This window comes from Hemiscyllium ocellatum, chromosome X (genome assembly GCF_020745735.1).
Source record: "Hemiscyllium ocellatum isolate sHemOce1 chromosome X, sHemOce1.pat.X.cur, whole genome shotgun sequence".
Taxonomy (NCBI): domain Eukaryota; kingdom Metazoa; phylum Chordata; class Chondrichthyes; order Orectolobiformes; family Hemiscylliidae; genus Hemiscyllium; species Hemiscyllium ocellatum.
This window is the reverse complement of record NC_083453.1, coordinates 23,345,617-23,360,821: the sequence shown is the minus strand read 5'-3', so window position 1 is coordinate 23,360,821 and position 15,205 is coordinate 23,345,617. Positions and strand designations below refer to the sequence as shown.

The window sequence follows — 15,205 nt, the reverse complement described above, 5'->3', positions numbered from 1 at the left end:
GGGTTTGTGGTCCGTTACTATTACAAATTAACATCCATAAAGGTGTTGGTGGAACTTCCTCACACCAAAGATGACCGCCAAACTTTGCTTCTTGATCTGCTCGTAAATTTGTTCAGCGTCAACCAAAGTCCAGGAAGCGTTTGGTATCGGGTGTTCCTCTCCACTGGGATGCCATGAGCCAACACTTCCCTGATAAGATACGGGGACGTATGGAATGTCAGCACATCGCACTTTGGATCACTTGGACCTTGGACCAACACTAGCTGCTCCTTCACTTCCCTAAAGGTTACATCATGGCTATGAGACTATTTCAAAGGCTGACCCATTTTCAATATCAAATGAAAGGGTGTCATGATGAAGGGCAGATTATGTCTAATTTTTCTGTAATAATTCACCAACCCAAGGAAAGACCTAAGCTTCGCACAGATGTGGGAGCCACGGCACCTTTGATCGCCCTCACTTTATCTTGCAATAGATGTAACCTGCTCTTGCCGACTCTGTAGCCCACTTAGGGTGCCTGGAATACATTTTTCCATCCCAAGGCGCACACCAGCCTTGGGGAAATGTAGAAGCATTCTGTCCAAATTCTCTAAATGCACTTTATTGGTCTTCCCGGTTATTAGGAGGAAGTGAGGACTGCAGATGCTGGAGATCAGAGCTGAAAATGTGTTGTTGGTAGAAAATGTTGCCAGTGTTCCATCCTCTGCAGCTACACTGGCACCACCCCCACCTTTTCCTCTGCTACATCGGCGCTGCTTCGTGCTCCCACGAGGAGGTTGAACAGTTCATCCACTGTACTAACACCTTCCACCCCGACCTCAAATTTACCTGGACCGTTTCAGACTCCTCCCTCCCCTTCCTAGACCTCTTCATTTCTATCTCAGGCGACCGAATCAACACGGACATTTACTATAAACCAACCGACTCCCACACTACCTAGACTACACCTCCTCCCAACCCTGCTCCCTGTAAAAACGCCATCCCATACTCCTAATTCCTTCGTCTCCGCCGCATCTGCTCCCAGGAGGACCAGTTCCAATACCAAACAGCCCAGATGGCCTCTTTCTTCAAAGACCGCAAATTCCCCCCAGACGTGGTCAACTATGCTCTCCACCGCATCTCCTCCACTTCCCGCTCCTCTGCCCTTGAGCCCCGCCCCTCCAATCGCCACCAGGACAGAACCCCACTGGTCCTCACTTACCACCCCACCAACCTCCATATATATCGTACCATCCTCAGTCATTTCCGCCACCTCCAAACGGATCCCACTACCAGAGATACATTTCCCTCCCCTCCCCTATCAGTGTTCTGAAAAGACCACTCCCTCCGTGACACCCTAGTCAGGTCCACACCCCCCACCAACCCAACCTCCGCTCCTGGCACCTTCCCCTGCAACCACAAGAAATGCAAAACTTGCGCCCACACCTCCTCCCTTACTTCCCTCCAAGGCCCCAAGGGATCCTTCCATATCCGCCACAAATTCACCTGCACCTCCACACACACCATTTACTGCATCCGCTGCACCCGATGTGGCCTCCTCTATACTGGGGAGACAGGCTGCCTACTTGCGGAACGTTTCAGAGAACACCTCTGGGACACCCGGACCAACCAACCCAACCACCCTGTGGCTCAACACTTCAACTCACCCTCCCACTCCACTAAGGACATGCAGGTCCTTGGACTCCTCCATCACCAGACCATAGCAACACGACGGCTGGAGGAAGAGCGCCTCACCTTCCGCTTGGGAACCCTCCAACCACAAGGGATGAACTCCGATTTCTCCTCCCCTCACTTTGTCTCAGTCCCAACCCTCAAACTCAGCACCACCTTCCTAACCTGCAATCTTCTTCCTGACCTCTCCGCCCCCACCCCACTCCGGCCTATCACCCTCACCTTAACCTCCTTCCACCTATCGCATTTCCAATGCCCCTCCCCCAAGTCCCTCCTCCCTACCTTTTATCTTAGCTTGCTTGGCACACCCTTATTCCTGAAGAAGGGCTCATGCCCGAAATGTCGATTCTCCTGCTTCTTGGATGCTGCCTGACTTCCCAGTTATTAGCAAATATTCAGATAAATGGCGACCTGGGGTAGACCTTGTAGAAGGTTCTCCGTGGTCTGCTGGAAAATGGCACAGGCTGATGACACCCCAAATGGCAGTCTCGTATATTGGTACAAACCATTGAGTACATGATGGCATAGTGGTATCATTGCTTGACTGTTAATCTAGAGACTGTGTTAATTTGAGTCCTACCATGGCGGATGGTGGTTTTTGAATTCAACAAAAAGAAGTCTTGAATTAAGAGTCTAATGACCATGAAACTCTTGTCAATTGTCAGAAAAACTCACCTGGTTCACTAATGCCCTTTTAAGGGCGGAAACTGGCATCCTTCCCTGGTTTTGCCTACATGTGACTCCACACCCATAGCAATGTGGCTGCCCTTTGGGCAATAAATACCGGCCAAGCCAGCAAGGCCCTCAACCCATGAATGAATTTTTAAAAAAACTAATTGTAGCATACTTCTGGGCATCCTTATCTCATCACCAGCTTTGTGAAGGACAGCCCCCCCCCCCCCCCGCCAGTTTTGTGTAGAAGCCTTCTGTGTGAGGGATTGGGTACTTATCCAGCTGTGAAACACGGTTTCCTGTTTGTTTAAAATCCCCACGAGGGTGAACCGATCTGTTGGGCTTCAAAATCGGTCCAACCAGTGCTGCTCATTCCACGGACTGGGCTGGTTTTATGATTCCTTCGCTTTTCAGCCACCTGATTTCTGCCTCTACTTTTGCCTGTAAGGTAAAATGGTACAGGGCAGGCCTTACAGAATTGTTTCTTGGTCAACATTGCAAGGTGGCCTTGGCTCCTTTTGATCGTTCCTAGACCTGAGAAATGTTCAGGTATTAAATTAGTTTTTCACTCAGGCAGCTGATTTTTAATTGAAAATTGTTGAGCCAATCTAGGTGACTATTTCCACCAATTTCTCCCCATCAGGCTTAGGCCCCAGCGTTTTACTACAATCAGTGGTAACTGAACCAGCTGCTTCCCATAAGAGACCGGAACCAAAGTTGGACCCTTAATCTGTAAGGTTCCCCGGTATAGGTTCTCAGTCCAGCCAAGGTCTTACACAAAATTAAGGGTTGGTGTCCAGAGCGAATTTTGCTGAAGACTGGTTCTGCGATCACTGATACAGCCGCACCGGTATCAACCTCCATTAGAACCGGGACACCATTTAACCAGACGTTTATTTTGATTGGCTCTGATTTGGTTGTTGCTGGGTAACTTCACTTTTCCAGACCAGATGTAAGTGGATTTTTACAGGATGTGCACTTTCCTGGATACCAGCCTATGAGTTCTCTTGCTCAATTCAGGCCTAGTCGGCCTCTTTGGCTATCTACAATGGCTTGCTGGCCTGGATCCCAAAGAAAGTTTTCACCATTTGGCTGAGGATTTGCTTTGTTTTGGGGCTTTGCTTTGGGCTGGCCTAGAGTCCCTCTGTTCAGGATATGTCCTGAGTGAGGCGATGCAATTGCCTTCCCTCAAGTGGTGTTCTCCAAGTTCAGTCAGCCTGGCGAGGGTATTCACTTCCATTGGCACACCCGGTAACTCATAGGCTCCACTTGCTGCATTTTCCAATGATAAAGCCAGTTGTAATGTCTGTTTGAAGTCCAGTTGGACTTCAGCTAGTAGGTGCTTTTACATGGTTACATCATTAATCCCATATACCAAACAGTGTCTCAGCATCTCATTCAGGATTGAGCCAAAATCACACGTCTTAACCTCGTCACAAATCCTGACACGGATTCCCTGGTTCTCAGATGAAGGGCTCATGCCCAAAACATTGATTCTCCTGTTCCTTGGATGTTGCCTGACTTGCTGTACTTTTCCAGCACCACACTCTTGACATGGTTCCTTAGCTAAATGTGTCACCTCTTGAAAGGTTTTAGTATCTGGTGCCTCAGGGAAAGTTAGGCTCCTAGTACTTGAAACCTGTGGGTTCCTATGCTGTTAGGAGAGTTATTCATTGCTTTTTGTCTGCCTCAGTGTCATTTGCCCACATACTGGGCCCATGCTTCAGCAGGTTCAAACGAGTCAAGTTTTCCGAACGGAGTGGCATGATGCCAGAAATGCTTCCCCATACTCAAAGACAACTGCTGTGAGCAAATCTCTCTTTTGAGGATGTGTTTTTCTCTCCACGCTGAAATCACTCCATGAGGGCCAGTTTCCCATTACCAAGTCATCCTTCATTTACATGTGCATAGTAAATGACCCTGACCTGGTCAGCTCCTAGCGTGAATAGAACCCCAACACTCCTAGTTATTTATTTATTGTTGACACACTTATTTATCTGTCAGCCAGGGCTCCTTGATTGGACCATATTAACAGCCCCAATCAGAGAACTCATTCTATGAGGTCCACCTGGCTGACCTTGTCCAATCAGTACTTTCTCATCAGTGGAGATGTGTACATTGTGGTTTTATATTTGATGCAACAGATACTTAGTGCCTCCCTTCAATGTAACATTCAGTTCAGTTGTGCTAATGTTGACAGTTAGAACTATTTGAAGTTGAACATCTGACAAGTCTGGTTCAACCAGCCTGATGTTGAGGAAACAATTTACACAAAGCTGTAGTTTTAACATCTCGCCCCTGTTGGTGTAGGGAGGATGTTATTCCCTAAAACCGAGGGTTCTGTAGATTAGTGAAGAAAAATAGGAGAGAAACTTTTATGTATACCTCTTAGAAGTGAGTTATTTTTATTAGATTACTTTACTTTAGATTACTTACAGTGTAGAAACAGGCCCTTCGGCCCAACAAGTCCACACTGACCCTCCGAAGAGCAACACACCTAGCATTCCCCTATATCTGCCCCTTCACCTAACACTACGGGCAATTTAGCATGGCCAATTCACCTAACCTGCACATTTTTGGAGTGTGGGAGGAAACCGGAGCACCCGGAGGAAACCCACACAGACACGGGGAGAATGTGCAAACTCCACACAGACAGTTGCCTGAGGCGGGAATTGAACCCGGGTCTCTGGCACTGTGAGGCAACAGTGCTAACCACTGTGCTGCCCAGTTTTACTGGAATTTGATGTTATACTCAGTCTGCCCTCTGAACCAGCATTTGCCAATGGCAAACGTGGAATAAGATGATTGGGAGCTAAATATTTGATTAGAATCACAACGTGAGGAAATGTGTTCCAGTCCTGTTCTGTCTTGACTGGAGTGCTCCTCTTGCGAAAATGTACATTTGGCTGGGAAGGCTATCCTGACTTGCATAATATTCCAAGCTGCTTGGTGAAGTGGAATCAGGTGGGTGTTTTCTCTTTGGGAAGTCCTGCCAGTCTAACTGAGAGAGTATGTGCTGTCAAAAACGTAGAGCTTGAGAGTCCAGTCCTTCCTACTGTGCCACCATGTTATTGCCAGGGTTAAGTCATACATGTTATTCTAGAATTCCAAATCTTCAGTGGACAACAGCCTATATTATATTGACTGAGCAATTCATGTAGGGTAATTTGTAAATTTATTTAAAACTAGGAAACAATGTGTTTTAAAGTGGCTGTTGTTGCTTTATGTAATCTTGATCTCTAGGAACATTATTGGATTTTTGAGCAAGAAGAGAGAACGCAGTTTGTTGAAAAGGAAGCCAACTGGGACTTTTCTGCTTCGCTTCAGTGAGAGCTGCAAGGATGGTGGCATAACCTTCTCATGGGTGGAACATTTACCAAATGGTAAACAATCAATGGGGCAGTAAATCGGACAATCTCTCTTGTCTACGAAGTAGGATGGGGATGGGGATGGGGTTGTTCTTCTATCATTGTCATTTTACTTCTGCTTTTATTAAGTGGATTCATTTCTTCAAATGAACTGGAAGGTCTTTTGTTTAAATTTCAGAATAAGTCAGTTTAGCTGCTTAGGGCTTACGCAGACCAATTTAATCAATTTACATTTCCAGTCAATGTCAAAGCACAAGCCCCTTTCCCAGTTCCTGATTTGAATCCCAGCATATCGTTATTTTTTTGACCGGCAGCCAAACCTTCTCGTTTAAGGGGAACACAAATAAACTGCATGCATAGAATTCTGACATTGGGTGTGGAAATCAACCACAACACACACATCTGTTCACCCTTCTAATAGAGAGCTTTCCCATGAAAATTGATCGCTGTGGTAATGGTGGTTGGATATGTCTCCGGAATTATTCTTGCTAAAAGAAGGATCAACATTGCCTTGAGTGAACTTTCTATATCTTTTAATATCACACATTTTGATGCTGCATAAATATATGAGTGTGTTTAGGGATCCGCACGACCTGCTTGGGCCTATAGTGCTGCAGAGTTTATTGCTGCTTCTGTAAATCCCACAGGAGCTTAGCATTGATTTACATTGAACTGGATGACCCTAGTTTGAATTTGTGAAACACTTCTCTAATAGCTGGGGAACCTCTTCCTGCATCACTTGCCTAATGATACTCTGGTCTCTGCTGCTCCAGCGTTTCCTCTTCCTCTTCCTAAACTGTTTCTTCCTGAGATCCACTTTGGTGCCACAAAGCTCTTTCTCCTCCCTCCATCTTTGCTGTAGTTAAAAGGAGGGCAAGTTACACTGTATTCTTTGTTCTTTCTAAGACTGCAAAACTGTTTGTACTTTTGCTGCTATAATCTAATTTGAAAATGTAAGTTTGACTATAGTCTATTTGTAAAAACAAGATACTGTGGATGCTGGATTTCTGAAATAAAAATTGAAGATGTTAAAAATACTTGGGTCTAACAGCATCTGTGAAGAGCCAAACCGAGTTAATGACTCGAATCTTAACACTTCTCCCTGGAAGTCCTATTGTTCCTGTTTAAAATGAGAGTATTTGGCACAGCTTTATATCCTGCAACAAGAGTGCCTCAGAATTTACTATTGGTAAATTGTGTATGGATCTATTTCTGGACTCCAGTTTTCCAAACTGATCTTGTTTCAGCAAGATTGTTGCAATAACTGTTATTTGTTTTCAGGAGTAGGTTAAAGGGATTCTTCTGACAATTTTGGAATGTATTTTTGGCTTTGCTTGATAATGGTTTGTTTCTTGCTCTTATAGGGGACTTCAAAATCCGATCAGTGGAACCATACACCAAGGCTCACCTGGCTAACATTCCTCTTGCGGAAATCCTTCGCTTTTATAAAGTGATGGCAGATGAGAATGTCCCAGAACACCCTCTGCTGTATCTGTACCCAGATATTCCCAAGGATGAGGCATTTGGAAAATATTACTTAAACTCTGAAGCAGGTATTTCAGTCCAGGGGTCAACGATAACTTGAGTGCCACATTCAAGGAGAACTGTATTCCAGGCCATTGAGAATGGCAAAATATAACTTTTTGAACAACTGTCTGTGTTCCTTAAGACTGTTAAGGGATGTTTATTTATCAAAAGCTCAATTGGTAAAGATTTTGAAAATTTAAGATTTCTTTTAAAAATGACTTAATCATATCAATCTGTTTTGGCTCTGGATGTCAGTTGGACTCTCACTCTCACTCTCTCTCATTCATGCTCTCATGCTCTCTCTCTCTCTCTCTCTCTCTCTCTCTCTCTCTCTCTCTCGTGCGCTCTCTCGCACTCTCTCTATCTCTCATGCTTTCTTTCTTTCTCTCTCGCTCTCGCTCTCTCTCTACCCGCGCTCGCTCTCTCCATCTCTCGCGCTTGCTCTCACATTTGAGTAAAGTTGTCCTGTAACATTAATATATCACAAAACATGTACTAAAATGCCGAAGAAACCAACTTGACTTGGGAACCCTTGAATTCCCTGAATCTGTAGGTACTGCAGAAATTAAATCACTCTCCCCACTATAAACCCAAATTTGCTTTCCTTTGTGAAATTGGGAATTGTCATAATTCTCTTACAAATGTCTTGTGCTTTTTCTGCAGGTTTTAAAAACAACAAATACTTGAAAACCCGTTTAATCGTGGTATCAGAAAGGTGAGTTTACCATTGTGCCTATAACTCTGTGCATTTACGTCATGATCAGAAATCTTGGGAAGTCAATATTTTTATAAATGATGTGGACTGGGGTGGCAAGGTCAGAGGTCACAGGACATCAGGTTATAGTCAAACAAATGACCTGACGAAGGGGCAGCGCTTTGAAAGCTTGTGATTTTAAATAAACCTGTTGGACTATAACCTGGTGTTATGTCACTTCTGAGACTATTCCTGAAAGAACAGCATAGTGGGAGGGTGTTGAAGGGGTTTTGTCAGTGGCATTAGAACTCTGAAAATGGAGACATTCGTTATGTGCAAATGCTGCCGTATTGTGCACCTGTGCATGTAGCATAGTTTCGAACTAAAAGTTCTGGTTTACTCATGCATTTTGCAGTTCATGTCAAGCCCTTAATTCAACTCTGATACAAATGATGTACGTAAAATGTCAGCTGGAAGCCTGTAGAGCTTAATGCTATCTCACCTATCACTTCAATCACTGTCATGTCATTGAAGTTGGGAAGTTGCATATTTGCTATCCCTGATTGTGTCTCAGAATTATCCCAAAACATTTTGCCTGCAATGAGTTCGTTCAAAAGGCAGTCACAGCCGTAGCCATTTCGCATACAATGCTCTCCCAGAGCCAGCAAGGAGGTGGCCAAGTAATCTCTCTTTATAAATGCTGCAAGTTGAGGAATTGAATTGAATTGACTCGAATTTGTTGTCACGTGTACCAAGGCACAGTGGAGAGCTTTGTCTTGCGAGCAATACAGGCAAATCACAGAGTTAAGTAGCATCGATAGTAAATAATAGGGAAACAGCAAAACCAAAACACAGGTACAGGCGAATATGAAGAGTTTGTGAGTCCATTCAGTATTCTAACAACAGTCAGGTAGAAGCTGTTTCGAAACCGGTTGGTGCGTGTGTTCAGGCTTCTGTACCTTCTCCCCGATGGTAGAGGTTGTAGAAAAACATTGCCAGAGTGGGATGGATCTTTGAGAATGCTGGCGGTCTTTCCTTGACAGTGGGCCTGGTAGATGGATTCTATAGATGGGAGGGTGGCCTTTGTGATTGTCCGGGCCGGGTTCACCACTCTCTGTAACCGTCTCCGATCTTGAATGGTACAGTTGCCACACCAGGTAGTGATACATCCTGACAGAATGCTCTCGATGGCGCATGTATAAAAATTGGCAAGGGTATTCACCGTCATGGCAAATTGTTGTGCTGCAAATTCAACCCAAACTCTGGGTCAGATATGTGGATGACACCTTTGTAATCATTAAAAACACAGAAATAGAGAACACACACCAGATCATCAACGCCACACTCACAGGAATCCGATTCACTAGAGAGGAAGAAAAGGACAACCAACTCCCAATTCTAGACGTGACGGTACAGAGAATTCACCACAAAGGTATACAGGAAAGCCACACACACAGACCAAGTCCTAAACTACGAAAGCAACCACCCCAACATACACAAAAGAAGTTGCATCAAGACACTGTTCAAAAGGGCCACAACACACTGCAGTACACCAGAACTGCAAAAAGAGGAAGAAGAATACCTATACAATGTATTCGCCAAAAACGGATACCCACGCAATTTCATCAACAGATGCCTAAGGGAAAGACAACGGAATGAGGGCATGCCACAACCCAAAGGACTAGCCACACTACCATACATCAAGAGCATTTCTGAACTGACAGCCAGACTACTGCAACCACTAGGACTCATAACAGCACACAAACCAACAGCCACTCTCAGACAACAACTCACCAGAACGAAGGACCCGATACCCAGCATGAGCAAAACCAATGTAGTGTACAAAATCCCATGCAAGGACTGCACAAAACACTACATAGGACAAACAGGAAGACAGCTAACGACCCGCATCCATGAACACCAACTAGCCATGAAGTGACATGACCAGCTATCCTTAGTAGCCACACATGCAGATGACAAGCAACATGAATTCGACTGGGACAACACTACTATTATAGGACAAGCCAAACAGAGAACAGCCAGGGAATTCCTAGAGGCATGGCACTCATCCACAGATTCAATCAATAAGCACATCGACCTGGACCCAATATACCGACCACTGTAGCGGATAGCTGGAACTGACAACCGGAAGCGGCAGATACAGACCACTACAAATGCCGGAGGAAAGATCACAGAAGCGCTTCACAGGAGGCTCCCAAGCACTGAGGATGTCACCTAGACAGGGGACGAAACGTTTGCAATACAAATTCCCAGCTCGGCGAACAGAACCACAACAACGAGCACCCGAGCTACAAATCTTCTCTCAAACCTTGGTCATGCCAAATTTCCTCAGCTGCCTGAGGAAGAAGAGACGTTGTTGGGCCTTTGTAACCAGTGCGTGCACATGGAGAGTCCAAGAAAGCTTGTTGTGGATGACCACTCTCAGGAGCTTGACACTCTCCACTCGTTCCACCTCTGTGCTGTTAAAGTGTAGGAGAGGGGAGGGGTATGAATAACATCCTGCTAAAAGTCCGTAATGAGTTCCTTGGTTTTGCTGGTATTGAGAGCTGGGTTGTTCTCAATGCACCATTTTTCCAGATCTTCCACCTCCCAACTGTAGTCTGTCTCATCGCCATCTGAGATTCGACCAACTATGGTGGTGTCATCAGTGAACTTGTAAATGGCATTCACCTGGTATTTGGTGATGCAGTCATGGATATACATCGAGTACAATAGGGGGCTGAGTACGCACCCCGGGGGGCTCCAGTGTTGAGTGTTAGTGATGATGAAATATTATCCCCAATCTTCACTGATTGTGGCCTGTGGGTCAGGAAACTGAGGATCCAGTTGCAGAGAATGAGGCTGAGTCTGAGATCACTAAGTTTAGTAACCAGTCTCGAGGAGATAATAATGTTGAAGGCTGAACTGCAGTCAATGAGTAGGATTCTTATGTAGCTGTTCTTGGTGTCAAGATGTCTGAGGGAGGAGTGAAGGGAAGTGATATGGCATCCGACATGGATCTGTTGGTCAGATAGGCAAATTGGAGTGGGTCAGGAGTAGTGGGGAGGCTGGGGTTAATTATCGCCATGACCAGCCTTTCAAAGCACTTCATGGCCACTGGGCGATAGTCATTGAGACATGCTGCATGAGCTGCCTTAGGCACAGGGATGATGATGGCCCTCTTGGAACAGGCCGGGACAGTGGCCTGCTGCAGGGAGGGGTTGAAGATGTCTGAGAAGACCTCTGCCAGTTGATCTGCGCATGCTTGGAGTGCACGGCCTGGTACTTGGTCTGGTCCCATCGCTTTCCTTGGATTCACATGAAGGAAAACTGATCTGACCTCTGATTCAGGGACTGTTGGGATAAGTTAGTCAGGACCTGTCAGAATAGGTGTTACCCCTCCGCCGAAATTCTGCTCAAAGCGAAGGCATTGAGATAATCTGGGAGGGATGTGTCATCGTTTGCTATCTTGCACTCTCTCTTTTTACGTGATGCCATTCAGTCCTTGCCATAGTCACTGGGTGTCTGTTTGTGTCTCTAGTTTGGATTGGTACTGGTCCTTGGCTGTCTTCATGGCTCTGTGAAGGAATGAACGTCAGCCAGGATGTCAGAACAACTTTGAATCCTTCTTTTAAAAAAAAATACACCATTTAAAATTTTCAACATTCATCAGAACAAATTGAACTAGCCTATCCATTTCATTCCTCTATTTTTCTGTATTTTTGATTGCGGACTAAAATGGGAAAAGACTGGTTTAAAACCAAACAGTTGTGGAAAGGATTGCTGCACTTTTTTAAAATGAGAAGTGAGTTACTGAAGCACTATTTACACAGATGTTTATTCAAGCAGTGGGGGAAATCTAATTACAGACAAGCTGGGTATGTGTACAAATGGAAACTTGGCCAGCAAAAAGTAGCTGATTGCTCTGGGGAATGGGGACCTGTTGTTGATGACAAAGTTGTTGGCAGGCAGCAAGTCTATGTGATTGGTTCCTAGGTAGCTCAACAGCTTGTGGCTGTGAATATTGGCACTAGAAGCCATCAGACCTCTGGAAAGGGAGATCCTGTCCTTTCTCCACAGTATAACACATCCAGCCTGATGAAAGCCAGTTTATTTCCCTTCTCAGTTTCTGTAAGCTGTGGCCCTTAACAATAAATCAGAGACTTTCTAAGTTGCTTTTTACCTCCTGTGAGCCTGGGGAAGGTAGGTTGAGGAACAGGAAGTCCTGATGAGCAAAAGAGGATCATTTCAGCGAACCCTTTTGGACAGTGACCATTGAACTGCCTGTCCAGTCTTTCCCACTACCTGACACACGTTTTCTGTGTGTGTGTGTGTAGGGGGAGTTTCATAATGAGGTTACAATTTTAACCAGCAGACTTGTATTTTGATTCATAATTGTTCATCTATTTACTTGCAAACATTGCTGTACTTAACAGGAATTACAATGTGGTCCATGCTTTCTGCAAACCTGGGTCCGAAAGACAGAGAAATTGGTGGGGGGTGGAGGGAAAACTGGTTTTGTGTACTTCTATAAATCTTTAACTTTTGTGATGACTCTGGGAATTGCAGAGCTTCATCTTTGGCACACTTGCCCCATGAGGATGAAACCTCTGAGGCAGCACACTGAATGTTGCTCCAATGTGTCAGCCTAGATCTTTTTTGCTTGATTCCCTGATTGGGATTTCAACCCATCACTTTCTGACTGTTGGCCACAATGCTGCAGAAGGAGTGAAGGTGGTCTTTCACGTTTCCTTCTGTTGTATTGGGATGGATGTAAAACTGCTGCATTAAATTGTGAAGAAAATGTATTCTGGATTTTTGAGGTTTCTCTCCTTTTCTGCTGCTGTGTTTCTCCTGCCCCCCACCCCCACCCCTCTGCAGACGGTCTTCTGATCTTCCCAGTGACGAGATCATGAATGATTGTCAGCTGGATAACATTCAATTATCAGGTAACGTTATTATTTACTTGGAAATGTTTGTCTTGCCAAACTGTCACCATCTTGTTTCGGTTTGTGTTAAGACCATGTAATTTGTTGTTCTGTGACTGTGCCTGCTCTAGTTCGTTCTTCTTTTGTTCTTGCCTCATGTTTTTGGTAATTTTCATTGAGGAAATTATTGTGCCCCTCCCCATCAAGGCGCTTTGGGGCAGGAGAATGAATCCAGTTTTCATGGGAGACCATTGCTTTGTTTTAAACTAATTTTAAGGTTACAATCTTGTATTACTACATGCTTCTTTTCACACCTCAACATGACAACATTGCACATCAGTTATATCTGATGTGTGTTCTGATAACAGTTTTGGGTTAAATTGCAATGAGGAAATAAGAACCTTACAAATGGATATAGATCCGTTAAGAGAGTGGGCCAAAATGTGGCAAATGGAGTTTAACCGAGATAAATGTGAGGTTGTATATTTGGGTCGGAAAAAAATGGAAAGGTGACTTATTATCTAAACAGGGAGAGACTTCGGGGTGCTCTGGTGCAGAAAGCAAATGGAATGTTGACTTTTACAGCTAGAGGAATAGAATATAAAGGAGTTGTTGCAACTTTACAAAGTATTGTGCCCAGTTTTGGTGCCCTGATTTGAGGAAAGATGCCGTGGCATTGGAGGCAGTTCAGAGGAGGCTCACTAGATTGATCCCAGAGAGGAGGGGCTTTGTCTGATGAAGAGAGATTGAACCTGTACTTTCTGGCATTTAGAAGAATGAAGGGAGATCAAATTGAGATATTCAAGATGATAAAAAGTATGAATAAAATAGATGTGGAGCAGATGCTTCCTTTTGTGGCCATAGCCTTCAGATAAGGGGGTAGCAAATTTAAAACCGAGTTGAGAAGAAACTACTTCTCCTAGTGGGTTGTGAATCTGTGGAATTCACTATCCCAAAGTTCCATGGATGCTGGGACAGTAAGTAAATTTAAGGAGGAGTTAGACCGATTTTAATTTGGTGATGGGTTGAAGGGATATGGAGAGAAGGCAGGGAATTGTGGGTGAGGAACATATCAGCCCTGATCGAATGGCGGAGCAGACTCGATGGGCCGAATGGCCTAATTCTTATCTTATGAACTAAACTCTAGTTGAGGTCTCATGCCACTTTTCAACTGATCAGGAGCTTTTTTTTGTATGATCTTGAATTGGGGGAACCACTATTGCCATGTTGATGACATGTAGTATATATTCCTCCAGAATCTGTGAAGTTGGACAGTGTTCTTAGGAAAGAGCTGCAAGGTAGATTCTCCATCTTGTCTCTCTCTGCTGTCTTTCACAAGTTACATGTTTCACTGGTTTTCATTCCACTCTTGCATATGAAGCTAACACTTGATGACTGAAAGGCTGAAATATAAGAGTATTCTATAATGTCTCTTCTTTTCAGCCTTAAGGTGTTGAGAGGGAGTGGAGGCAGTGATACAGAACCGGGCTTGTTACTCGCAGAATAGTTTAAATACACCTCATTAAATGTACACTCGGGTAGTAATATATAATGTACAGAGGAACCTCTATTATCTGGCATTTGATTAACCGAATTTTGGATTATCTGAACAAGATCTCAAGGTCCTGCAAAAATGTTACATCAAAGAGGTAAGTGTATTTGATTTACGTGGACTGAAGATGTACAAACACTGGAAAAAACAAAGAAACATAAGCAGCTCAAGCATCAGCAACTGGATTTCTTTTAGGTAAGGGTTAGTTACCCAGCCCTTTGCAAAAGTAGGTGTTTTACAGTTTTCCTGTCACTTTACCGGGCTGCTCATGGAAAAAGAAGGCCATGAAAGTAAACCCATGCGTGAGGCATTTATGTTTCTGTCTTTCTATTGTGAGACTGAGTTCCTACAACCTGACAAATGCTCTTGTGATCATAGAAGCTGTTCGGGACCTTGTTAGTGCTGGGATTTCCTCTACAGTATTTATGTGATGGTAAGGGTTAAACCTGTAATTTGCAGAATGCAAGATTAGTTTGTTTAAATAGCAGACTCATTAAAATTATAGATTTAAACAAATTCCCTAGTAGAGCACAGTGTTAGATCAGTATGGCTTCCCTTGTTTAAGGTAAAATTGATTATCTGAACAAAATAGTGCCCGCCCATCTCATTCGGATAATCGAGGTTCCTCTGTACATGCCATGTTACTACTTTCTTCCATTTTGCCAGTCTCTCGCAATGCGATAGCCCCCGGTCTGTGCTTGTGAACACTTAAGAATGATAGCTCTATAACAATTTGACAGTGAAGACCCTTTCCAATCCATCATATTCTCACTTCACTCTAATTTTGTTTCTC

At 44.3% G+C, this 15,205-nt stretch overlaps 1 protein-coding gene across 1 annotated transcript in view; it reads left to right on the top strand.

The window, feature by feature from the left end:
- Positions 1 to 15,205, top strand: part of LOC132805837 (signal transducer and activator of transcription 1-like) — a 70,110-nt gene that overhangs the window by 53,588 nt on the left and 1,317 nt on the right. Inside the window, exons 19-22 of the mRNA XM_060821141.1 lie at positions 5,587 to 5,726; positions 7,076 to 7,264; positions 7,902 to 7,953; positions 12,814 to 12,881. Coding sequence (XP_060677124.1) covers positions 5,587 to 5,726; positions 7,076 to 7,264; positions 7,902 to 7,953; positions 12,814 to 12,881 — 449 coding nt within the window. The remainder of the gene's footprint in view (positions 1 to 5,586; positions 5,727 to 7,075; positions 7,265 to 7,901; positions 7,954 to 12,813; positions 12,882 to 15,205) is intronic.